Source organism: Chiloscyllium plagiosum, unplaced genomic scaffold (genome assembly GCF_037043375.1).
Source record: "Chiloscyllium plagiosum isolate Xiang-an unplaced genomic scaffold, Cpla_swu_hap1 HiC_scaffold_18, whole genome shotgun sequence".
NCBI classification, from domain to species: domain Eukaryota; kingdom Metazoa; phylum Chordata; class Chondrichthyes; order Orectolobiformes; family Hemiscylliidae; genus Chiloscyllium; species Chiloscyllium plagiosum.
The window spans coordinates 37424909-37451456 of record NW_028270156.1 but is presented as its reverse complement, the minus strand read 5'-3'; the positions used below and the strand labels follow the sequence as shown (position 1 = coordinate 37451456).

General features: G+C 41.4%; 1 protein-coding gene across 1 annotated transcript; it reads left to right on the top strand.

Moving 5' to 3' along the window:
• The first annotated feature begins 1005 nt into the window (after positions 1 to 1005).
• cunh11orf58 (chromosome unknown C11orf58 homolog) lies at positions 1006 to 20574 on the top strand. The gene is made up of 5 exons (XM_043705788.2): positions 1006 to 1160; positions 2850 to 2939; positions 15505 to 15565; positions 16460 to 16569; positions 18979 to 20574. Exons 1-5 carry the CDS (start codon positions 1068 to 1070, stop codon positions 19189 to 19191), a joined length of 567 nt encoding a protein of 188 aa, XP_043561723.2. The 5' UTR covers positions 1006 to 1067; the 3' UTR covers positions 19192 to 20574.
• The last annotated feature ends 5974 nt before the right edge of the window (positions 20575 to 26548 follow it).

The window sequence follows — 26548 nt, the reverse complement described above, 5'->3', positions numbered from 1 at the left end:
CATTCAAGTACCTGCCAGAAGCATACTGACATATACCTCCAGCAGGTCGTGGCCAAACAAGTCCCACAGAGCAGAATAGAGCTCGACCGGTAAGCTGTCGCTTCCGGGAGTTTTATTCTTTTCGAAGGACTCGAGGGCCTTGGTCAGCTCATCCAGAGATAGTGGCACGTCCAGCCTCTCTCGTGTTCTGTCGTTTAAGACGTCCGTGATAGAGGACAGGAACGACTGGGAGGCCACGCTGTCGGTTGGCTTCAAGTCGTATAGACTCGCATAGAAGGATTTGCTGATCCTCATGATGTCAGCCTGAGATGACGTTATCGAGCCAACGTCATCCTTCAGGCTGCTGAGCACGGAGTTCTCTTTGTGCACCTTCTGGAAGAAGAATCGTGAGCACATCTCATCCCGCTTCACAGAGCGGACCCTGGACCGGAAGGTTATCTTGGAGGCCCTTCACCTCCTGGAGGTCCTCCGTGACATCGACCCCTATTTCATTTTTTAATTAAACTACATCCCTGCAACTGCTGCAGTGAGATTTGTATCCATGTAGCAACATGACTGCTCCATGCTCTTTAGCATCCACCTTACAAAAAGTCCCTGGGTATTTCAAAGTGGGCAGTTGGCAGCTTACCCGGAGCCATCTGGAACTGTGAAAAGCATAACATGGTCTCATTTGGACACTGACAATGAAGTGGCCATTTAACTTGTGAAGTTTATTGAAAATTACTCATATCTTGGATTAACTCCAACCAAAAAGCCTCCTCAGTTTGGGTTGGAAGGGGAATACTTAAGCAGTTGCCTTTCTATTAGTGACCCTCTTGCAATGCACCAATAGCCTCATTGCTTTTATTTGAAGTTGGCAATGTAACTCTTGCGGCACAGCAGGCAGTAAATGGGGGCCTACGCGAGTGGTGCATGCCGGGAATTGTAGTATGGGTGAGGAGACTTCGGCAGCAGTGAGGGAAGATCGGGACTACAAGCCCCAGGGTGCAGCGCAGCGCAACTCGGCCAGTGCGCGCTGGGAAGGCGGGCCCGCACTTGGGGGAAACGGGATCGGGATCGGGATCGGGATGAGCTCGGCGGATGGTGAGAAGGCGAGAGGCCGCCCTCGGGAGCAGGCCGAGTCCGAGCCGCACGGCGCCAAGAGGCCCGCTTCTCCGAACGTAATGCACCTTTTGTTTTTCGGCCCGGGCCCGGGGTTGGGGTTGGAGCTGGAGCTGGTGGTGGGGCCTGAGGCCTGTGATCTCGGGTCGGATGCGGGTGGTGCAGGAGGAATCCTGGGGGAATCTCCCACCAGCTCCAGGTCACCCACAGCCCCTTCGTACTGATTACTGAGAGCCCCCGGGAACGTGTTGTCTTTCCCCAGATACTGGAGCATCTTATTTTATTCCTCCACCACCTTTGTTTCTAGACAAATTAAAAACAAACTTCCACCCCCCACCACGTTTACTTGCTGCAGGGGTCGATTAAAGTGATGCTGGAAAAGCGCAGCATCCGAGGAGTAGGAAAACTGACGTTTCGGGCAGGAGCCCTTCATCAGGCGTTTACCTGCTGCACCCAGCCCTGTTTATTATGAACATAAGAGATGGGAGCAGTACGCGACCATTCAGTCCGACGAACCTGCTTTGGCATTTACCTTGATCCTGACTGAACATCTGCATCAATACTCATTTCCTGTGTTATTCCAAAAGCCTTTGATATCTTAAATATCAGGAAATATGAGTCCACTCCAAGATTAAGGCTGTACAGCCCTGCAGGTAGAATTCCAAGGATTAACCAACCTCTGAGTGAGGAAATCTCACCTTATCTCAACCCCTAAGTAGTCCGCCTTTCATTCTGAGGCAATGGACCCTGGATCTATACCTGCAGCAGGTTAAACAGCCTCAGTATTTACTTTGTCGAGTTCTGTAGAATGTTGTAAGGCTTAGCAATGGCATCTCTCATTTAGTTAAACTGCAGGAAATCTAGACCCTGTCTCTTCAATCTCCAAATGGGATGATCCTGCCTTTGCAGGGATCAGCCTAGTGAATCTTGGAATGCCTTCTGTGTATGATATTGCAAACCTAGCTGAACACACAGCTGTACTTATCCTGCCTTCCTCTTTTCCCCTTGGATTTGCTTCATTGCTGGGGTATTATTCAAGTCTTTTTGTCAGTGTCTCTTTTGTCAAAATAGCTGGTTAGTACCTGCTGTCTGCTCAGAGACTACTTGACCATGCAGCTTGATATGTGCAATTTTGAATGAGATAAGTAGTGCCAAATGGCCTTCTGTGCTGTGAATAATTCTCTGAATGACCATTGAAAGTGGGCACACTGCACTGCACTTTCCCTAAAACATCTGACAATCAGCAGTGATTTCATGACATGCAGAGGGTTGTATGTATATGCAATGAGCTGCCAGAGGAAGTGGTGGAGGCTCATACGATTGGAACATTTGAAAGGCACCTGGATGGGTATATGAATAGAAAGGGTTTGGAAGGATGTGGGCTGGCTGCTGGCAGGTGGGACTCGATTGGATTGGGCTATTTGGTCGGTGCGGAAGATTTGGACCGAAGGGTCTGTTTTTGTGCTGTACATCTCTATGGCTCTATTAGACTCTTAATTCTGGAGTTTTATTGAATTCAAATTCCACCATCTGCCCTAGCGGGAGTTAAACACAGGTGCCCAGAACAAAATCCGGGTCTCTGGATTAATAGTAGTGCGATAATACCACAAGGCCATCACCCTCCCCCTTAGATGTTCAATCACCAACACTACAATTATAGTGCACATGGTCACAAAAAGTAATTACTCAGATGTGAGTGAGTTTTTTTTCTTCTTTCTCCAGTGTTTATTACCTTCTTTCTTTTGCAGAATAAAGGATGTAGCACAACCTGGGAATCAGCTGATTTGGGTGACGATGAGCGGAAGTTAAAATTCTTAAGGCTCATGGGAGCTGGGAAGGTAAGCTGAAAGTTTGTTTCTGTACTCGATTATAATGGTGTATGGGAAAAGGAAGATGTGAATTTGCTATTCAATTTACTTTTGAAAGCCCTCGCAGTACTTTGTTTGTCATTTAAAGATAGTTTTGGTTGGAATATGTTTACGCTAGTCACAATTTATATTCGAATGCTATAAAGATAGCAGTCAATTGCACTTTTGCTTAGTAGGTTTGAACTACATTCCAGGTATAGTATTGAAAAATTGCTGCATTGTCAGGGGTATAATCCTTTAGAGATCTTTAAAAAAAGGCCCATTCTGCTTTTTCAGGTGAAAGGTAGAGATTCCATGGAACAGTTTGAAGAAGAGGAGCTCAGTTCTCCTGGCCAGCATTCCTCCATTTAAACACTGCCACCAAAAACAGCTTAATTGTTTGTGTATCCTTACTGTAGGCACTGACTGCCATATTTGCCTGCATCATAACAATGAATACATCTTAGAATTAATTAATTGACTGAAGTGCTTTGGAACATCCAGGGGATGTGATGAGGTACGACATAACAACTGTAAGTTTGTTTATTCTTTATCTCCACCTAATTTGTATGTCAGTGTTTAGTTGGTGCAACAGTTCCAAAACATTCCACACTTCAGTTTGATGGGAAGACCATCCAATGTTATACAGATAATCTTGAGGTAGAAAGAGTTTGATTGCTCATTATTGACTCAGTTTTAAATTCCTAGGATGGGCTGTGCAGGAGATAGCACCTGTACAGGCTGGAAAGGTTGCACCTGAACAGAGCCAGGACTGTTATGCACGATTTAAACTAACTCTAGCGTTGTATGAACCAGGAGCAAATATGAGAGGATGAAATACCAGGGTACAAAAAAAATACTTGAAGGTACGGATAGCACTGAACTAGAATAAAGTAATCCATCAATGGATGGAGTCCAAGTAAGGGAGAAATCAAAACATTCTAAATCAAGGTAACACTGCGTGTATGTGAATGCACAGAGTATAGCAAAGAAGATTTGTATGTTAAAGTTACATATTGCCATGTGGAATTATATTTTGGTACTGGAGGCTTGGCTAAAGGGAATGTGAGACTGAGTGTTGTATATTCATGGTTACGAGGTGCTGAGGGAAGGATAAAGTGTCGAGGCCTTGGCAAAAGGAGCACATTGCAGTCTTGGAGGATTCAAGGAAGTAATTGATTTGGCTAGATCTTTTATCATTTACACATTTTCTTAATGATTCGGAGATGCCGGTGTTGGACTGGGGTGTACAAAGTTAAAAATCACACAACACCAGGTTATAGTCCAACAGATTTAATTGGAAGCACACTAGCTTTCGGAGCGACGCTCCTTCATCAGGAGCATCGCTCCGAAAGCTAGTGTGCTTCCAATTAAACCTGTTGGACTATAACCTGGTGTTGTGTGATTTTTAACATTTTATTAAGTATATGTTATCCCATAATGATCAGTATTATCAGTGTAGTGCTCAATAGGTTTTTTGATCCAATATTATTACTATGAAAAAATACTAAGAGCAAGAGTTTCTGCTGTTAAGGTAATTGAAACTACTTTTCTGTTCTTTTTCACTTCCCAAATGAAAGAACCTTTAAACGACCTTTCTAAGGTCCATGTAGATTTACACCACCCTAATCTGTCTGCTTGGTCACCTTCCAAATAAAAACTCAAAATTGAGATATGATTGCCCATTCACAAAACCATGCTGACTATCCTTAGTCAGTTCTTGCCTTTCGAAATGCATCTAGATCCTGTCTCTCAGAATCCCCTCCAACAACTTAACCACCACGGATGTTAGGTTCGCTAATCTGTAATTCCCTGGTTTTTCCTTGCAGCCTTTCTTAAATAATCTTCCAGTAACTCCCCCATGGTGGTCCATGATACTATTATCTCGAGTAGGGGCCCCACCATTCCTCCCCTCGCTTCCCACAATGTCCTGGCATACAGTTGATCAGGCCCCAGGATTTATCTGTTTGTGTTTTAAAGACTTGCAACACCTCTCCTGTAATGTGGGCTGTTTTCAGTGTACCCTAGAACTCTGTGGGAAGCTAGAGAAGTGATTGCTGGGCCTCTTGCTGAGGTATTTGTATCATCGAGAGTCACAGGTGAGGTGCCGGAAAACTGGAGGTTGGCTAACTAGATGCCACTGTTTATGAAGGGTGGTAAGGACAAGCCAGGGAAATATAGACCAGTGAGCCTGACGTCAGTGGTGGGCAAGTTGCTGGAGGGAATCCTGAGGGACAGGATGTTCATGTATTTGGAAAGGCAAGGACTGATTAGGGATAGTCAACATGGCTTTGTGCATGGGAAATCATGTCTCAAACTTGGATTGAGTTTTTTGATGAAGTAACAAAGAGGATTGATGAGGGCAGAGCAGTAGGTGTGATCTATATGGACTTCAGTAAGGCATTCGACAAGGTTCCCATGGGAGACTGATTAGCAAGGTTAGATCTCACAGAATACAGGGAGAACTTGCCATTTGGATACAGAACTGGCTTAAAGGTAGAAGACAGAGGGTGGTGGTGGAGGGTTGTTTTTCAGAGTGAAGGCCTGTGACCATTGGAGTGTCACAAGGATTGGTGCTGGGTCCTCTACTTTTTGTCATTTACATAAATAATTTGGATGCGAGTATAAGAGGTACAGTTAGTAAGATTGCAGTTGACACCAAAATTGGAAGTGCAGTGGACACCGAAGAGGGTTATCTCAGATTACAACAGGATCTTGACCAGATGGGCCAATGGGCTGAGAAATGGCAGATGGAGTTTAATTCAGATAAATGCGAGGTGCTGCATTTTGAGAAAGCAAATCTTAGCAGGACTTGTACACTTAATGGTAAGGGCCTAGGGAGTGTTGCTGGTTCACAGTGCAGGTTCACAGCTCCTTGAAAGTGGACTCCTCGGTAGATAGGTTAGTGAAGAGGGCGTTTGGTATGCTTTCTTTTATTGGTCAGAGTATTGAGTACAGGAGTTGGGAGGTCACGTTGCAGCTGTACAGGACATTGGTTAGGCCACTTTTGGAATATTGTGTGCAATTCTGGTCCCCTTTCTATCGGAATGATGTTGTGAAACTTGAAAACTGTTCAGAAAAGATTTACAAGGATGTTGCCAGGGTTGGAAGATTTGAGCTACAGGGAGAGGCTGAACAGGCTGTGGCTGTTTTCCCTGGAGCATCGGAGGCTGAGGGGTGACCTTATAGAGGTTTACAAAATTATGAGGGGCATGGATAGGGTAAATAGGCAAAGTCTCTTCCCTGGGGTTGGGGAGTCCAGAACTAGAGGGCATAGGTTTAGGGTGAGAGGGGAAAGATATCAAAGAGATCTACGGGGCAAATTTTTCAAACAGAGGGTAGTAAGTGTATGGGATGAGCTGCCTAAGGAAGTGGTGGAGGCTGATACAATTGCAACATGTAAGAGGCATTTGGATGGGTATCTGAATAGGAAGGGTTGGAGGAATATGGGCCAGGTGCTGGCAGGGGGGACTAGATTGGGTTGGGATATCTGGTCGGCATGGACGGGTTGGACCGAAGGGTCTGTTTCCATGCTGTTCATCTCTATGACTATTTACTTACGTGAGTTTCCTAGCTTCCATGCCTTTCTTTTCAGTAAAATCCTGATGAGAAATATTCATGTAAGATCTCACCCATCTCCTGTGGGTCAACCCAGAAATGACCTGATTGATCTTTAAGGGAGCCTATTCTCTCCCTAGTTACTCTTTTGCCCTTAATGTACTTGGAATCTCTTGGATTCTTCTTCACCTTCTCTGCTAAAGCTATCTCATGTCCCATTTTGCCCTCCTGATTTTCCTCTTAAGTAACCTCCTAGCCCTTCTGAACTCAAGTGATTCACTTGATCCCAACTGCCTATAGCTGACATGGGCGTCCTTACTCTTCACCAGAGCCTCAGTCATCCAGTGTTCCATACTCCTGCAAGCCTTTTCCTTCCCTCTAACAGGACCAAGCTGACTCTGAACTCTTACCTCACTTTTGAAAACCTCTCATTTGCCAGCTATCCCTTTACCTGCTAACAGCCTCTGCCAATCAATGTTTGACAGTCCCTGTCTAATACCATTAGAATTAGCCTTGCCCCAATTTAAAACTTTAATTTGTGGAACAGTCCTTTTCCATAACTAATTTAATAAAATTATAGTCCTGGTCCCAAAGTGCTTCCCAATAACTAGGAGAAAGTGAGGACTGCAGATGCTAGGGATCAGAGCTGAAAAATGTGCTGCTGGAAAAGCGCAGCAGGTCAGGCAGCATCAAAGGAGAATCAATGTTTCGGGCAAAAGCCCTTCTTCAGGAATAAGGAGGGTGTGCCAAGCAGGCTAAGATAAAAGGTAGGGCATTGGGAATGCGATAGATGGAAGGAGGTTAAGGTGAGGGTGATAGGCCGGAGAGGGGGTGGGGGCGGAGAGGTCGGGAAGAAGATTGCAGGTCAAGGCGGCGGTGCTGAGTCTGAGGGTTGGGACTGAAATCTCCATTCATCCCTTGTGGTTGGAGGGTTCTCACTCTTAACAACTTCTCCTTCCAATCCTCCCACTTCCTCCAAACCAAAGGAGTAGCCATGGGCACCCGCATGGGCCCGAGCTATGCCTGCCTCTTCGTTGGATATGTGGAACAGTCCATCTTCCGCAGCTACACTGGCACCACCCCCCACCTTTTTTCCTCAGAACACTTTAACTCCCCCTCCCACTCCGCAGGTCCTTGGCCTCTTCCATCGCTAGACCATGGCAACACTACGCCTGGATGAAGAGCCCCTCATCTTCCGCCTCGGAACCCTCCAACCACCAGGGATGAATGCAGATTTCTCCAGCTTCCTCATTTCCCCTCCCCCCACCATTTCGCAGTGCCAACCCTCAGACTCAGCACCGCCTTCTTGACCTGCAATCTTCTGCCCGACCTCTCCGCCCCCACCCCCTCTCCGGCCTATCACCCTTACCTTAATCTCCTTCCATCTATCGCATTCCCAATGCCCTACCTTTTATCTTAGCCTGCTTGGCACACCCTCCTTATTCCTGAAGAAGGGCTTTTGCCCGAAACATTGATTCTCCTTTGATGCTGCCTGACCTGCTGCGCTTTTCCAGCAGCACATTTTTAAGCTACTTCCCAATAACAGTCATTTCCCCAGCCTTATTTTCCAAGAGGAGGTCCAGCTTTGCCCCTTCTCTAGCAGGACCATCTATGTATTCATTGAGAAATTATTCCTTCCAATACAAGCCTTTAAGACAATGGCAGTTCCAGTCTATGCTTGGAAAGTTAAAAACCTCTATTATTGCAACCCTGTTATTCTTACAGGTATCTGCAATTTATTTTGAAGTAAACCAAACTAGTCCAAAGCCTTGCTTGAACAATGACTGAGCAAATAATAGTTTGGAAATAGCCACCAGGATTTACTTACCAATCAGCTGTTGGTCTCACTCAATTTCTGAGCTGTTACATCTGGTCTTTGTCTGTCCCCACCGTGTCTTCGGAAGCTAGGAGCACTATAGATCTTGCATTTATACTCTCTGCCTATCCTGTCTCTAAAATTAGATTTAACCATTTTACTTAATTTGCTTAATTAGCTGCCCCCTATAGTTGCTACAGCACTGAGAGCTTGTTTTAACTTTGCTTAGACCTGCCCCTCAGTTTTTTTGCAAATACTTCCCAATCACTAATGTTAGCCTCACTGACCTATAGTCCCCTGGTTTATCCCTACAGTCTTTTTTGAAAAATGCTAACACATTAGTTGTCCTTCAGTCTTCTGGTACCTCTCCTTTGGCCAGAGAGGATTTGAAAATTAATGTCAGGGCCTTTGCAAGCTCATCGTTGCCTTTTCTGATTTTTAACAACAAAATAGATCTTGGACATAAGGGACAATTTAGGTTGCAGGAAATATGAAATTTGGAATCATTCTAATTGTAGGGAGGACTGTGGGACTTCAAAAGGACATTGACAAGTTGGTGGAGTGGGCTGATAAGTGTTTGTTGACATTTAATGAGAAGTGAGAGATGATGTGTTATGGTAGAAAGAACACAATGACAGTATGCAATCGAGGGTGCTATTCTAGGGGGTGTGAAGGAGTGGAGGGTCCTTGTGTATATATGCTCAACATTAAAAGTAATATGACAGATGGAGTGCATAGTTAATAAAGCATAGTGTCCAACGTACTTTTAATAGGGATGTAGAGTGCAAGAGTATAGAGAACATTTGTAGCTCAGGTTGAGGTTCTAGATGTAGGTTTGCTCACTGAGCTGGAAGGTACATTTTCAGACGTTTCGTCACCATACTAGGTAACATCTTCAGTGAGCCTCCAGACAAAGCACTGCTGGTGTTTCCTGCTTAAATAGAAAGCAAGAATCACGGGTAGTGCTTCGTCCAGAGGCTCACTGAAGATGTTACCTAGTATGGTGACGAAACATCTGAAAATAAACTTTCCAGCTTAGCAAGCAAACCTACATTCAGCAGAGAAGATATGCAGAGTATAAATCCGACACTAGTTCAACCTTACGTAGGGTATTGTGTACAGTTCTGGGCGACACACTTGGAAGGATGTGAATGCATTGAGTGAGGACAGATGAAACTTACTAGAAATAGATCAGTGGATGAGAAACTTCAATTATGAATACAGATTGGAGAAGATTTGATTGACATTTTCAAAATCATGAGGGGTCTGGGCAGAGTAAGCAAGGAGAAAGTGTTTTCACATCACTTGTAAAAGGATCAAGAACATGAGTACACATTTTTAAAGTTTTCTGCAGTAGAAGTAAAAACAATATGAGAACTTGTTCAGTGGTTAGGATTTGCAATTTGCTGCTCGGAAGTGTGGTGCTAGGAGGTTCAGTCAAGGCATTGAAATTGACATTAGATGACTGTTTGAACAGAAGTAACATGCATGGCAATTAAGCCAACATGGTTATTTCAGAGAGTTGATGTAAATATGATGGGTTGAATGGCCTCCTGCACTATAGTGATTCTATCATTTATTGCTGATAGCAACAACGTAGCACCTTTTGAAATAGGCAAATATCCCAAAGCAATCCAGAAGGATGTAAGTTGAAATCCAGTGGAAAGGTGACAATTTTGAAAGGGATGACCAAATACTTAGTCAAAATGTTAATTTTTAAATTAAAATTTGCATATCATTGTGAATTGACAGTTCAACATGATCAAGCTTTGACCTAACCTCCTCAGTGTTAAAGTTGTACAGTGGTGCCATCCAGAAAGCTCATATGGCATTCAATTTTTAGTCTGTAAAAATTGATACTGCAACACTAGGTGGAGCATGCCATCCAAATTGCCCTGCTTTGCAATTTACTAGCATTAACAATGAGTCTTCTGGTGGATAGAGAGCTCTGGAGAAGTCCAAACATCATACACAAGGCTTCTTGCTGACTCTGGTAATTGCAGTGTAGGTATATGCCATGTGATTAGACATATATGTGGCTCCTTATGTTTGCATTCAGTATTTTCTCTGGACAGAGAGTCTACAAGGGGCATCACAGAGGCTCCGTTCAGCACTGCAGCCTCACAGCGCCAGTGCATTTGATCCCAACCTAGGACGACTTTGTGGAGTTTGCACATTGTACCCGTATCTGCACGGGTTTCCACTGGGTGCTCAGATTTCCTCTGCAGTACAAAGATGGGCAGGTTAGTTGTGTTAGTAATGGTATATGCAGGGTTACAGGGATAGCGTGGGGGGAATGCTGTTCAGGGAGTCAGTGCAGACTTGCTGGACCAAACAGCCTGTTTCCACAGAGTAGGGATTCTATGAATTAGCTTGCTATCATAGTTAATAAGTTCTATTCATTGAAAATGAAGATTTGGGGATATGTTTTCTTGAGCACAGAAGTGACATTCTCGCTTACTGTCAGTGAGGCAGCTTATTATCAGAGGTGCTAAATTGTTGAGGAAGGATTTGTTTTGTTTGTATCTAACAGGTATGCTGGTTAGATGAATGGGTTGTTTTGATTAGACACTCAGGTGCCACATTAAGTGGCTATTATGAAAAGATGCCTTTGAGGCAGTAATAAATAAAATTTGTGGATTGAGTTCAAACAAATCTCTTCTTGGTTACCTGGTATTGCAACGGTAAGATATTTAAATTTTGACTCCAGATGCTGGTTTGATTGTCATTGTACATGCACTCATAAGGTTGCCAAATGGTATTTTTACGACACGGGGTAAACTCCTCTGCTAATTTAAACCCGACACACAGAAGTTCATTTCGCACCATAATCTGTTAAATTGAGAGGAAAAGAACTATCCCAGGTTTCACTATTAAAGTAAAAAATTAACAATTTTATTCTTTAAAGTTCAACAGTGAACATTAAAACCACTATTTACAACTCCTTTTTCTTAAACCTATCTTTTACTTCCCACTCTATAATACTGGTCCGATAAAATATCCCAATTAAGATTTACAAACAAAGATTGCTTCAAAACCAGTCAGCTTTGTCAATTTTCCTCGATAGATTTACCTCTAAGTTTTCCTGGGTCATCTCTTCTTTGCACTAGCAGAAATTGAGGACTGCAGATGCTAGAGATCAGAGCTGAAAAATGTGTTGCTGGAAAAGTGCAGCAGGTCAGGCAGCATCAAAAGAGCAGGAGAATCGACGTTTCGGGCATAAGCCCTTCTTCAGGAATGAGGAGGGTGTGCCAAGCAGGCTAAGATAAAAGATAGGGAGGAGGGACTTGGGGGAGGGGCTTTGGTAATGCGATAGGTGGAAGGAGGTTAAGGTAAGGGCGATAGGGCGGAGAGGTCGGGAAGAAGATTGCAGGTCAAGAAGGCGGTGCTGGGTCCAAGGGTTGGGACTGAGATAAGATGGGGGGAGGGGAAATGAGAAAGCTGGAGAAATCTGCATTCATCCCTTGTGGTTGGAGGGTTCCTAGGCGGAAAATGAGGCGCTCTTCCTCCAGGTGTCGTGTTGCCATGGTCTGATGATGGAGGAGGCCAAGGACCTGCATGTCCTTGGTGGAGTGGGAGGGGGAGTTAGTGTTCAGCCACTTGTCCTTGGCGATTGGAGGGGCAAGGTTAAAGACCGCAATTTCCCCTCAGATGTGGTTGACGATGCTCTCCACCGCATCTCCTCCACTTCCCGCTCCTCCGCCCTTGAACCCCGCCCCTCCAAATCGCCACCCCACTGGTCCTCACCTACCACCCCACCAACCTCCAGATACATCGTATCATCCTTCGTCATTTCCGCCACCTCCAAACAGACCCCACCACCAAGGATATATTTCCCTCCCCTATCAGCGTTCCTGAAAGACCACTCCCTCATTAGCTCCACACCACCAACCCAACCTCCACTCCTGGCATCTTCCCCTGCAACCGCAAGAAATGCAAAACTTGTGCCTACACCTCTCCCCTTACTTCCCTCCAAGGCCCCAAGGGATCCTTCCATATCCGCCACAAATTCACCTGCACCTTCACACACATCATTTACTGCATCCGATGTGGCCTCCGATACATTGGGGAGACGGGCCGCCTACTTGCGGAATGTTTCAGAGAACACCTCTGGGACACCCGCACAAACCAACCCAAACGCCCCGTGGCTGAACACTTTAATTCGCCCTCCCACTCCGCCAAGGACATGCAGCTCCTTGGCCTCCTCCATCGCCAGACTATGGCAACACGATGCCTGGAGGAAGAGCGCCTCATCTTTCGCCTAGGAACCCTCCAACCACAAGGGATGAATGCAGATTTCTCCAGCTTTCTCATTTTCCCTCCACCCACCCCCCCACCTTATCTCCGTCCCAACCCTCGGACTTAGCACCGCCTTCTTGATTTGCAATCATCTTCCCGACCTCTCCGCCCCCACCCCCTCTCCGGCCTATCACCCTCACCTTAACCTCCTTCCACCTATCACATTCCCAACGCCCTTCCCCCAAGTCCCTCCTCCCTACCTTTTATCTTAGCCTGCTTGGCTCACCCTCCTCATTCCTGTAGAAGGGCTTATGCCCGAAACGTTGATTCTCTTCTCTTCTTTGGTCTTCTGCTGCACAACTTATGAACAGGTACCTTTCAGACAGCTACTTGGCTAGCAATCTATACTTGGTGCTTGGCAGTTCTCCCCCGAACTGTTCAAAACATCCAGTTTTATACCCCAAAATATTGTGATCATTTCATTGGTCTGCTGTCATCAAAAATCTAAATTCAAATTCCATTGGATTTTGGTATCTGGGCATAATTTAAACTGGCTGAATTGGAATGTGTTTTTGTTCCATGGTAATGCAACACTTGCTACTTGTTTAACCAAGTATTACATTTTTACCTTGTTCAGCACTTTTTGTGGTTTGGGTCTAGCTTCCTCACTTAAAGATATAGTACACACCTACACCTTCATAACAGTATCAGGAATTGGTGCTTCAGTTTATGCTGATTTGTGTCTACATTAAACAATGATAGCAATCTGCACACACCATACATTTTTCAGTGTTTGGAGAAAGCAGATGTCCTTCTTTGGGTGACACAGTGGTTAGCACTCCTGCCTCGCAGCGCCAGAGACCCGGGTTCAATTCCTGCCTCAGGTGACTGACTGTGTGGAGTTTGCACAGTCTCCCCATGTCTGTGTGGGTTTCCTCCAGGTATTCCGGTTTCCTCCCACAGTCTAAAAATGTGCAGGTTAGGTGAATTGGCCGTGCTAAATTCCCGTAGTGTTAGGTGAAGGGGTAAATGTAGGGGAATGGGTCTGGGTGGGTTGCGCTTCGACGGTTCGGCATGGACTTGTTGGGCCGAAGGACCTGTTTCCACATCGTAAGGAATCTAATCTAAACCTCATTGAAAAGGAATATAGAGATCTGGACAGATCCAAACATCATGCACAGGGCTTCTGAGCTAATGTAGAACCATTGAAAGTGCATTGAGATATTTTCTGTTCAGACATGTTATGATAGATCTCTGGAGCGAAATGGGACTTGAAATGAGGTCTTCTGGCTCAAAGGTAGGGACACTATCACTGTACCACAAAAGCTCCTGAATATGCATTTATAATCATGAAGACGACCCTGCCCTTGCTGATGAACATACCAAGTTGTTCCACTTACTCTTAGTCTTCAATGCATCCTAAGTTAGGATCAATTCAAATTGCAAACCGTATGCCATCCCCTTAGAACAATTCTATGTCTGAAAAGGTCATATTTTCATATTGTGGAGCCATGGGAAAGAAAACCTTTTGGATAAGGAATATATTTTGAGGCTAGCAGATATGCCTAAATGCCAAAAATGTGAGCCATTTCAACTCTTGAAACAACTTAGCAATTAGTGGAGAGTGATTTTGGGAGTGATATTCAATGTCCATATACTATCCTGCTTAGTTAATGCTTCTTCAGCGTTCCAAACCAAACCAAACTTTGGTGTTTGTTTGACACTGATTCCTTTCAAGCTTTTTTTAATCAGTTATGAACTTCACGGTTTCATTTGCCTTTTCTCTAAAACATTGTATAACTAACAAAATATTTTTGTGAAAATTGCCATTCTCATCAGTTCACTGGGTTTCAAACAAATGCACCTTGAGCTGAGCTCTTCAGGAGATATCAGTTCAAGGAATGACAGTAACTGCTTGGGTCAGAGTACCATGTTAATTTCAGCATAAAATAACTAAGATTGAGATATTGCAGCTTGATAATATTAGAAGTGTGTTGTAAAGAAATTTGGTTCATATTGAATATAAATTATTAATAAATACTGGTGCCATGCTAATATAGAAATACCTTTAAAAGCAGGACATTTACTGTTACTTCTCTATTCTTTAAGTTCTCAGATCTCTAAGTTCTAGTTTAGAGTTACTATCTATCCCAGTCAGTCTGGTGACTTGCTTTCCTTCAGAGCTTGTTCAGTCATTAGAGAATATTTACACACTATCTAACTGGGTGCAATCAAACTTCAGGAGAAATGGAATAATCCAGAAAGGAGTTGGGCATAAGTTAGAAAGAAAGACTTTTATGTATTTGAAAGAATATCTCAAGAACAATATTTTTAAAAATGCTGCTGTTAAAAGGTATTGCATTTGCAAATAGCTTTTAAAATGTAGTGTGTAACAAGTCAACTTAAATTACCTGTTACCTTCAGATGCTATTTGGCAATTATAATTGAGTACAGTATTCAGTAAAATTGCATTATTGTTAGTGCAATTCAGGTATGCAGTTACAAGATGCAGTGTGCAAAAGTGATCACTGAGTACTATATCTGGAAGTTTTCATTTGTTATGATCTTGTATATTGCTCACCTGTGTACCTACCTTAGTTGTATGCAGTAAACTCTGTTTCATTCCTGATCTCAGGTTAAACCATTGTTCAGGATAACTAATTCTGTGGCACATGTTTATTTTAACTTTGCCAGTCCAAAATATTTACAATTAAATCTTTTTTTTCCCCCAAACTGAAGATAGAGCTATTTGGGTATTCTTTTGTAATGTGGAGATTGTTTCATCATTTTCTGATGCTTAAGGAGAAACAGGTTTCACGCATAAGTGGTACAATAAAATCTGATCCCTGAATTATAGGTGAGTCAGTATATTGCTGATATTTTCCTGGAGGAATTGTGTCCAAATATTTTTAATGTGAAATGCCATGTCTTCTTTTCCTTTAGAAAGATCAGACTGGACGCCCACATCCAGGAGACCATAAATCAACCTCACTGTTCAGGACAGGTGAGCAATAGAAAGGAATTTTGTTGAATTACTGATTTTTTTATTATTATAAGCTCCACTCAAATGTGCACACACTTACAATTCTTTCAGTAATTTCTGTTTTAATGCTACCTCTTTAGCTTAAATACCTCTTAGAAACAAACATCTACACTATTATAGTACTTTCCATGTAGGAATTAGACAAACTATCTTTCAGTCCCTCAAAGTTTGTTTCAAGTGCTTTGTCTGTTTATAAAAAGCCTTATTCACAATTCAAAGAACCATACAAAAGCAGTTATTACTTAGGGAATCTTTTAAATCTACTTCTAAAATCGACGTTTCGCAATTGACCAGTTTGTTTTTGCTGCTGCTGATATTTTAATTGGTACATTTAAGAATAACTAATTAAATTATTGCAAAAAAATTGGGGCATTAATTTCACTGCTCAGTTTTAGTCCAATAGTGACCAGAAGTTACAAAATTTTATTTTTGTCATGCATATTAATATGTTAGAAACTGAGCTGTTTAGTTGGGAGTGGTGGACATATGGCTTTCATTTTGAAGCTAGAAGACCTGGATAACTTAGCATTGTGATTGGTAATGGTCATATTAGATACAGAGTTGTTAAAGAATTAGACCAAGTATAATTTGAAGGTATTTACTTATTACTGAAAAGAATTTACATTAAGCATGTGTAATTAGTTTTTATGTTGTTCAGTCCCAGTGATCATTTCTTTAAGGTAGGAACTTCTTACCCTGGACGTGGGAGAAGGAATGAGGTTTTGTTTTAGAGGGAGCCAACAGACTGCAGTTTTTTCTTGACTTTCTTGTACTTCTCTGATAAAAGTAGTTTTTCTAAATCGGTTCAAGGAATGGCTGAAATTGCATTTTGGAGTGACGGCATTTTTTTTTTAGGTGATGAAGATAAGAAAATAAATGAGGAACTGGAACATCAGTTTCATCAGAGCTTGGACAGTCAGCTATCAGGAAGGAACAGACGGCACTGTGGATTAGGCTTCAGTGAGGTAAAGGAGAAGCTGTACCCAGAAAAAAATTAACCTGTTTTCAAAACTTAATTTGTCTTTTCTCTAGCCAGCCCTGCACTGCTACTGGTGGTGATAACAATGAAGAAAGGAAGTAAAAATATGGAACTTTTTTCCCTCTTTCCCCAAGGGCTGTGTTTGCTTGGCAATTGTAGCTGTGAGGTCAATTGACTGTCAGTAGCCTACTAGTGATCACGTAACCACTGTGTTGCTGGAAAAGCGCAGCAGGTCAGGCAGCATCCAAGGAGCAAGAGAATCGATGTTTCAGGCATGAGTCCTCATGCCCGAAATGTCGATTCTCCTGCTCCTTGGATGCTGCCTGACCTGCGCTTTTCCAGCAACACATTTTCAGCTCTGATCTCCAGCATCTGCAGTCCTCACTTTCTCCTATCATGTAACCACTGCTGTCTTTCACTAATGTCCTTCAGGGAAAGAAAACTGCCATTCTCACCCTGGTCTGGCTTACATGTGACTCCAGATCAACAGTGGTTGACGATTAAATGGCCTCTGGCCACTGCATGCTGCCTAGCCACTGACAACCACATCCATGTGTGAATACTTTTAACTGAAAATCTCTTTTTTTTTGGTAAGTTGAAATGAAATGGAATTTTGTTGTGGAGCAGCTTTAAATGATGAAGGAGCTATCTCAAAAGCCTGAATGGCTGACACTTGCTCATTTATCAATTGATTGTGAATGAATGTAGTTCGCTAACTTTCCATTTCTTTCATCATCACCCCCACAGAGAAATAGTTAGCCCCAAGTTGCTGGTCTCCAAGTGATATTTATGGGCACGGACTTGAGATATAGTCTGGTGGGTTAGACTCTAGTGCACTGGCCTATAGATCCAGTGGAGGGACCATAACGTTTAAAGGGTGAGGAATACAGGCCATTCTGCCATAACATGCGTTTCATCAATGGAAATGTGATTGACTAATTGGGAATACTGTTTCTGAAGTGCAAACTTTTAAAACATGTTGGCTGTAATGCAATTACATTGCCAATGCCAAGCATTGTTTCTAAAGGGTAGTTTTTCTAACATGGGGTTGCACAAGAATGCAACCAATATGTTATAGAAGAACTGACTATATGAAACAATGTGCAAAAGGTTCAGGAAGGCAGTTACTCCTCCCAAAGTAATTTTCTTTCACATGCTTTCAGCAGTACCTAGGTTGCACTAATTTCAGCTGCATGTAATATGCAGGTTGAGCAAACAAATCGGTTCTGAAAATTACATTAACAGCAGCTGCATTTACTTGGTTTGCTGAGGTTCTTGGCTGTTTCTGTAAGAAACATTGGTTACTTAAATAGATTTTTACTTGAAAATCTCAGAAACCAGGAAATTGGTGGTGGTTGGAATTTTTTAAGATGTCAGTTTTGTTACTACTCCATTTGTGCTAATAAAATATGGAGGTAGTAAAATAATTTGCAAACAGCAAAGATATCTCTCTGATTTAATGGATAGAATGTGCTCACTGATAAAAATTAAATGTACAGGATCAGGTGTGAAGCTTGAGCTTTTGTCTTCATTGTTAACTAATCTTGGCTCTAATAACATTAGAGATGATCTTGGGTTACATAACCTGATGTTCTTAGGCTCCCAAGTCCTCAAATAGATCCTTTTTTTTTTACACCTCTATGTCAATACATCGGTGTAGGAATGGTGTTGATGGTGGAGACATAAAGCTACTCTATTCTAATTTGATTCACCAAGTATGTTTGAGTTTCCCTCTACTGTGGCACTTTGGTATTCCAGACTATTTGTTTGTCAAGAAATGCAACGGTCAGGCTTTGGAAAAAATTATGTAAATAACTTTTTTTTTTTGCATTATTGGCCAGGACAGCATTTGTTTTTCATCCCACTGAAGCACTGGTGTTCGTGACCTGTTTTCGTTTTATGTTTAGGTTTCCTTCTCTTTTTCTCGGAGGGTGGTAAATGATTTCCAAGTCAGTGTTTGTTGACAGAGTTCCAGTTGAAATGCCATGCTTCTAGAAATTCTTGTGTCTCTCGGTTTGGCTTGTCCTAGGATGGATGTGTTGTCCCAGTCAAAGTGGTGTCCTCCTTCATCTAGTGAGAGTGGGTCATGTCTTTTTGTGACTAGGGGATGTTCATGTATCCTGGTAGCTAGTTTTCTGTCTGTTTGTCCAATGTATTGTTTGTTACACTTCTTGCAAGGTATTTTGTAAATGACATATGAACAGGCAGAGAATAGAGGTATACCCATGTACAGGGAAATGAGGTTACTTTAGAATGGGGTTAAGGTGGGCAGAGACAGGGTGGGCAAAGGGCCTGTTCCTGTGCTAAACAGTTTTGTTCATCAGTTAAAATTTCAAACATTTAATTCTCTCAAATAATAGCAAAGTATAATCTGAAATTTCCCTTTGTTTTGCAGCCAGAAGCACATGAACCAGATGTGCAGCAAATTAGTGCTACAGATTCAGCAATCAACAGCTTGAATGATTCTGAAAACAAAGGTCACTCAAAAGATTCTTCAAACAGCATGAAATCTAGCGGTGAGGAGCATCAGTCAGAAAATACAGATGCAAGAAAGCAGGACATGAAAAGCAGTTATAAAATGATGTTTGTAAAGTCATCTACAAACTAATTCAATCCCTTAACATAATCTCCTGTTTATTATTCTGGATTGTACAATTAAAATGCATTTTTACTGACCCTCGATCGCGTTGGGTTTAATTTCCAATTCATGATACATGATGTAATCTCTTACCTATATAATTTTGTTCCAGTGTTCTATTTCGTAAGTTCAGGTTTTTTTAGTGACCCTCATTTTTTTCACTTTGTTTTTATCGTTACCTGTTTTCCAAAGTTTTCTGCTCATTTTGAGTTCCAAGTATATAACGTTTAAATGGAGACGAGATACTTCTTATGACTAATTTATAAATGCATATCATTTGTGCAGTTTTTTAGTGAGTAATGTCCAAGACATAGAAGTTAATCCAATTTAAACAGTGAGGACTAAATGAAACTCAAAATAATTTTTATCTGTTGATATATTGTATATAAATTAAACTTGGGGATGGGGGTATCAGTTACAGGTTTTGCTATTGTCACATTTGCTCTAAAGGAAGGAGTTTTTGGCATATATAAATATTGGATCATTGTCAGGTGGTTGCAGTTTGAGTGAGAAATTCCTATACAAAACAGTTTTATAGAATCAAATACCTCTATATATCAGAAGTTTTTTTTTTCTCTTTACTGTTATAACTGTTCAAACTGTTTAATCTTGACTAGTGGAAAAACTGTTTTCTATGATTCTGGAATTGAAACACTGTAACAGGCTTCTATTTGTGGCACCAGATATAATCCTCCAAAATAGCTGTTGTTGGAGCCAGGAACGTGTGGTGTAAAAGCTGGTAGCATGCAGCCAGTGTTACAAAACAGTGGGCAGCTTTTACATTCATAGGATTGCTTTGACCTTCTATTCGATTGGGTTGATAAATGATTCACATTTCATTGCAATATTTCTGATCACTTCGTAGCTATTTGTTGAAGTAACTAGCGCATTGGGCAATACAATTTGTTACTCTGTATTTCCCTGACTGTAAAGTAGTAGTGATTGTGAAACTCAGCATTTTCTGTCATTAGAGGTTGGTACAGATGAAAGAACAGAGTGCACACATGAAGTTAAATGTAGAATATGCTGTCATGATTGTGCATTTCCCTAAACTGCTATTTGTTGAAAGTCTACAAACTAATTAGACCTTTTGTTTTAGTTTCATAGTCTTGCTGCAAAGTCCTTCAGCAACTGCACTTTGTTGAATGAGATTGCATAGGTTTAAATAGTGTACTAAGTTCATAACTACTGCTGAATGGCCTTACTGGTCCTGAGAGTAATTTTGAATGTCAAATTTCTTCCACAAAGGTCAGAAATGCCGCAGTTTTAATATTTTCTTCTTAATTGCATGTGCATGTCCTGATCATGTGCTTTATTATCTTGTATTAAAAAAATAAAACTACAGTGCAGGGATTCAGTGGTTTTTACTTCCTGGTTTGTTATCCAAGAGAATATTTCAATGTAATAAGTACCTTACCATTTTCACAATAGTATCTCTGCTACTGTCTTGATCTCAGTGTCAGATTGTGTGGACACCACCTTTTCCATTTCACTTTTTTGGGGTGGGGGGGGGGGGGGGGGGGGGGGGAGGAGTTTGGGGAAAAAGGAAGATAAAATGATCTAGAAGATCCCAATTTGTTTTCTTGTTCCCTATCACATGAGTAGTGTACACAAACTAATTTGTGAAATTCTGTTCAACTAAAAAGTTGCACTGCTGTGCGAAAATCAACTTAGTCAAAAATTGCAAGTAATATCTACTGTTTAGAAATCTTCCTGCTTTGATTTATTGGTTACCTCTAAACTTGCTTTACAAATTGTTAGAAAATTCACCATGGATGTTAAGTTTTTTTAAAAAAATGCCTATTGCACTGCTTCAAGTTGCTCAACTTAAAGATTTTCAGGACTCAATTTCAAGAAAAACTAATGTTTTCCTTCCCAAGAAACCTAGAATCTGTGCAGGAATAACCTAGCCAAAGTACTTGGGTCATGTCAAAAGCTAGTGAAACAAAACAGGTTTGAAGGGCTGAATGACCTATTCCTATTTGCTAGTTTTCTGTCAACTGCATTACCTTAGTAAAACTCGACAGTTTATCTTAATGAAATCTATGTTGGTTCTTAATTAATATACACTTAAGGTGACAGCTCTTTTCTGTATTATTCTTTCTGCAGGTTTTCCCACCACTTATGTTAAACTGGCTAGCCTGTAATTATTGGATTTACACTTACACCTACATCCTTGTCTTGTCCTCCAGCAACCTTCACCCCCTCATCTTAGAAGGATAGGATTATATAATTCAACAACTTCCACTCTTAGTACCCTCACTGTCCTTGAAGTCAAATCAAACAGTTTCCTTCTGCATCACATGGCCCCTGATGATTTATCAAATTGGAGTTCAACCAACATTTGCACATCACCTCTTCAATTTTTATTCATTAAATTAACTATCCTGTCTTTCAAATGACTGGCAGCAACTTCTTCCTTGGTCAGTGTGTAAAGTTCACCTTTAGTTCCACATTTAAATTTCCCTGTTTAGTTCACACTCTTACTATTTATGTGTCCAGACAAAAGTTCTGAATTCTCTTTTATATTAGCATCCAGTGTCTTTTTACTTCAGATTTCCAATTTCCCCTCTGAACATTGTTTACTCAGTCATGTTCTCACATGTATTCTCAACCTGATCTCAGTCATATACACTCTGTTTCAACTCCGTTTCTATCGAGGGAGTGCTGACTTTCGACCTTTCACCTTAATGAAAATATACCTCCATCTCTTTAAGGCAACTCAGTGTGAGATAACATTTTTTTTTCCCAACAATCTTTGTATTCAGTTTACCCAAGGACAGATTTGTTCTTAACAGTGAAATTGGCCTTCCTCTGATTAAGTACTTTTGCTATGATTGCTCCTGGTCCTTTCCATAGCAACACAACATTTGGTTTAGCTGTGATTAATATTCTTCACAAGTTACCCAATGACACTATCAGCTTGAACTTCAGGGTTCAGACAAGATTTACCAGATGTCGCCAGGACTGGAGGCTGAGAGTTATAAGGATAGGCCAGCACTTTTTTTTTACTGGAGCATAAGAGTTTGAGGGATAATTAAATAAAGGTTTATAAAGTCACGAGGGGCATAGACTAAGTGAATAGCAAAGGTCTTTTCCCTAGGTTGGGTGAGTTCAAAATTAGAGGGCATAATTTTAAGGTCAGAATAGAAAGATTTAAAAAGGACTAAAGGTACAACTTGGTGGACACAAAGGGTTTTGTCAATACTGACATGGCTGGTCCATTCCAGTTTCTGACTGATGCCAACTCTCAAGCTGTTCATAATTTAGAACTTTGGCAACAGTAATATTGGATGTTAAGGGGGCTAGTTGATTCTTTCTTGGCAGTTCTGTAATGTGAACATTACTGTCCAGGTCTATCTGCACCTGGCCATGAACTACTTCAGTATTTGAAGAATCACAATTAGAACTGACTGTTGTTCAATTATCAAACATACTTCTGATCTCATAATAGGAAGATCATTAATGAAGCAACTGAAGGTAGTTGGGCCTGGGCCACTGATCATTTCAGCCGTAGGACATGGCAATGTCCATCAAACACAACCCTCTCACTTAGTACCAGGTGTGAGTCAAACTAGTTGAGCGTTTTCCCCTGATTACCATTGACTTTGGCTTTGCTAGTGCTCCTTCATCACATACTTGGTTAAATGCTGCATCAATGTCCAGGGCAGTCACTCTTGCCTCACATCTAACATTCAGCTGTTTTGTCCTCGTTTGGACCAAGACTGTAATTAATTCAGAAGCTGAGTGGTCCTGGCCAAAGACTCAAATGTCAGTGAAGAAGTATTTTTGTTTGAAAGTGCAGCTCGATCGTTGATGACCATTGCTTTACTGTTGGTCAAGAGTAGTAATAGTCTGGGTTGTGTTTGACCTGTGGGCAGTACGTACCTAGGCAATTTTTTGCATTGTTAGGTAGATGGCAGTATTGTAGCTACATTGGAATAGCTTGACTGGGGTCTGGCTCATTCTGGAGCTCAAATATTCAGTATTACCGCTGATAAATTGTTAGGTCATATTAGATTTTGCAGTATCCAATGTCTTCAGGTATATCTTGATACAATGAGGAATGAAATGAATTAGTTGAAGACTGACACCAATGCTACCACTAATCTTAGGAGGAGGATGAGAGGGTCCTCTGGTGGTGCAGTGATAGTGTCCTAATCTTGGCCAGGATGCCCAGTTCCAAGCCCGACTTGTCCTACAGGTGTGTAATAACATCTCTGAGTGGGTTGATTAGAAAAATAGGTTAACTACAAAAAAAAAACTGAGATGGATCATTCATGCAGACATTTTGTCTGAAGGTTACTGCAAATATTTCCACTTTTTTTGCATCGATGTGCTAGTTTCCCCATCTTTTGAGGATCAGGATGTTATTATAGTTGTTTAATTGTTCACCACTATTCATGACTGGGATGGCAAGAGTGCAGGACTTAGATCTGATCTGTTGGTTGTGGGATCACTTAGCCCCATCTATTTCATGCTGCTTCCACTGTTGTTTTGCACACAAATAATGCCATGTCACTTCATCAGATTGACACCTCATTTTGTTTTGCTTGCTGCTACTCCTGGCATGTCATCCTACACTCTTCATTGAACTGGGGTTGATCTGACTTAATGGTAGTGGTAGGTTTGGGGATTTGCTGGGCTATGAGATTACATACTGTGGTCTGATACAATTCTGTTGTTACTGATGGCACACTGCCCAATCAGTGCATAATCTTTGGTTGCTGGATCTGGTTTAAGTCAGTGTTATTTAGCATGGTGGTAGTGTTACATAACACATGGAGGGTAACCATGTCTCCATAATGACTGTCCTGTGGTTATTCATCCAATACAGTCGTGGACATACACATCTGTGATAGATTAGATTGATGAGGGTAAGGTCAAGTACATTCTTCCTTCAATGCCTTCCGCAGATCCAATCTAGTAGCAGCTATGTCCTTTCACAGTCAGTCAGCTTAGTCAATTGTAATCAAGCCACACTTGATGGATTTTGATGTCTGTTAAGCAGAATACATTCTATGCCTCTCAGTACCTCCTCCAACTGTGTTCAGTACAAAGGAGTACTGACCGATCAGCTAACAGGATGCAGGGGTAATATTCATAAGATTTGCTTGCCTATGTTTAACCCAATGCCATGAACCTTAATGGACTCTGGAGTCAAAACTCAGAGCTCCAAGGACACTGCCTTCCTGGTTGCAAATTACTTCCACCACTTCCAGTGGTTCTGTCCCATTAGCAGGACAGATCTTACCTAGGGAGGATGATGGTAGTGTCTGGAACATTGCCTGTATGGTGTGATTTCCATGTCAATAACTGTTGGGTTGTTGCTTGTCTAGACTGTGGGTCAAGCCTTTCCAATTCTGACATATACCCCCAGATGTTAATAAGGACTTTGCAGTGCCAACAGGCAGATGTGTTGTTGCTGTTTCAGGAGTCAGGATTGACACCGGGTGGCCTGCCTGATTTTATTCCTTTCTTTATTGTATTAAACTACGACAATATCTAGAGTGTCTGGCAATGCCATTTCAGATGGCAGTCAAGAGCCAACAACTTTGCTGAGAGTCTGGAGTCGCATTTAGACCAGATCATGTTAGGATGGCAGATTTCCTTCCCTAAAGCACATTTATTGAACCAAGTGACGATGACTTGTTACAAGGTTAACATTAGTTACTATTAGACCAACTTAAATTCCAGAATTTCACCATCTGTCAAGATGGAATTCAAACATATTCACAGCCTGGGTATCGGTTTTACTGGTCCAGTGACATCACCACTACACCCCTAATTACAGATTAACAATTAGATTATATTTTGAGTCATTTTGCACATGGGAAATACAATTACAAACAGTCTGCTGCTTTGGATAATCTGGGATATACATTTGAATAAGTTATGAAATATGAAAATCAATTAATTGTATGTAATAGTAATTGGCTTAAAGCAGATATTAAGAATGCTGGAATATACAATTTTAAAATATTAAAAAAGGACATTACTCACATACTGTCTTATTATTGGCTTCACTGTTAAATTGGCCTCATTTGTGGTGAAGGTAATTTGAAAATTGAGTTCTTGGCATTCTAGTCTTTGCAGTGCTCTCAAAAAAAAAATCCTGATGACTGAAAACAAAACTCGTGCAATTCAATTGCTGTCAGTGAGTTTCAGTTATTTCTTAGTTAAATTTAATGTGGAACAAAAATACTAAGAAATACAGATGAGTGACCATCTGCAAAAAATAAAGACAACGACCTGAGTTTTAACCTTCTACTGTTTGTGGCAACCTCAGTTAACAGAAGATGGAAACACACTTTTTTTTATTGCAGGAAGTGGAATGTGCAGGGCAAATAAGAGATAAGGGAAGAGCTCCCTTTTTTTTTCCATTTCAGATCTCCTAAATCTGCAGAATTATTTTTTTTACATGTTATTCAATTCTATGCTTTTCTTTACATGCATCAGCATACTAACCATCTTATATCCCTTTATTCTGTTCCCTTTAATGACTTTCCATTGCCTAACATCTCATGTAATTCATTCACAAGTTATTCAATTTAATAATTTATTTTCCGTCTTTGGATTATTTTCTGTTCCTCCAATTCCCCATCCCATTTCCTACCAATGATTATATCTGAAATTTTAACTGATCTTTTCACTTTACAAATGAAAACTTAATTAGAATCAAATCATAACGTTTTCCATTATCCATTGTGCCTGTGCTGACTCGAGCTATTCAACATTGTCCTATGCTGCAGTAATATCCAGACAACCCTGCGAATGACTCCATTTACAGTACACTAGAGAAAGTGAGGACTGCAGATTTGGAGATCAGGGTAGAGTGTGTGGTGTTGGAAAAGCACAGCAGGTAAGGCAACATCCAAGGAGCAGGAGAATCAACATTCCAGGAATAAGCCCTTCATCAGGATGCCCAAAACATTGATTCTCCTGCTCCTCAGATGCTGCCTGAACTCCTGTGCTTTTCTAGCACCACACTCTCAACTCCATTAAAGTACATTCATTTTGAAAAATCTAGCAGAATCTGCTTTCATTAACCTCTCAGGAAACACTTAATTACTGAATGTGAGTGAAAGAAACTTATTTCTTGAATAGTTCTTTTGCCAATTAGACCTCCAGTCTGACACACTTAGTAAACTCAACAGTTTTTCCTTTTTTGCACTGTAAAGGGAAGCATTTCCAGCTTCTCAGTCTAATCCCTTATCATTAATAAAATCTTTAATCCCTAGTTTCAGCCTAGTAAACATCCTCCACCCTGAGCCCTAACCGGTGATTTGTAAAGGTTTAGCAAGAATTCCTTGTTTTGTATTCAAAG

Excerpts from the sequence above, each read along its gene's own strand:
- cunh11orf58 (XM_043705788.2), top strand. The coding sequence starts at position 1,068 with ATGAGCTCGGCGGATGGTGAGAAGGCGAGAGGCCGCCCTCGGGAGCAG. Across the intron at positions 1,161-2,849 it reads AGAGGCCCGCTTCTCCGAAC|AATAAAGGATGTAGCACAAC; the intron begins GTAATGCACCTT and ends TTTCTTTTGCAG. Across the intron at positions 15,566-16,459 it reads AACCTCACTGTTCAGGACAG|GTGATGAAGATAAGAAAATA; the intron begins GTGAGCAATAGA and ends TTTTTTTTTTAG.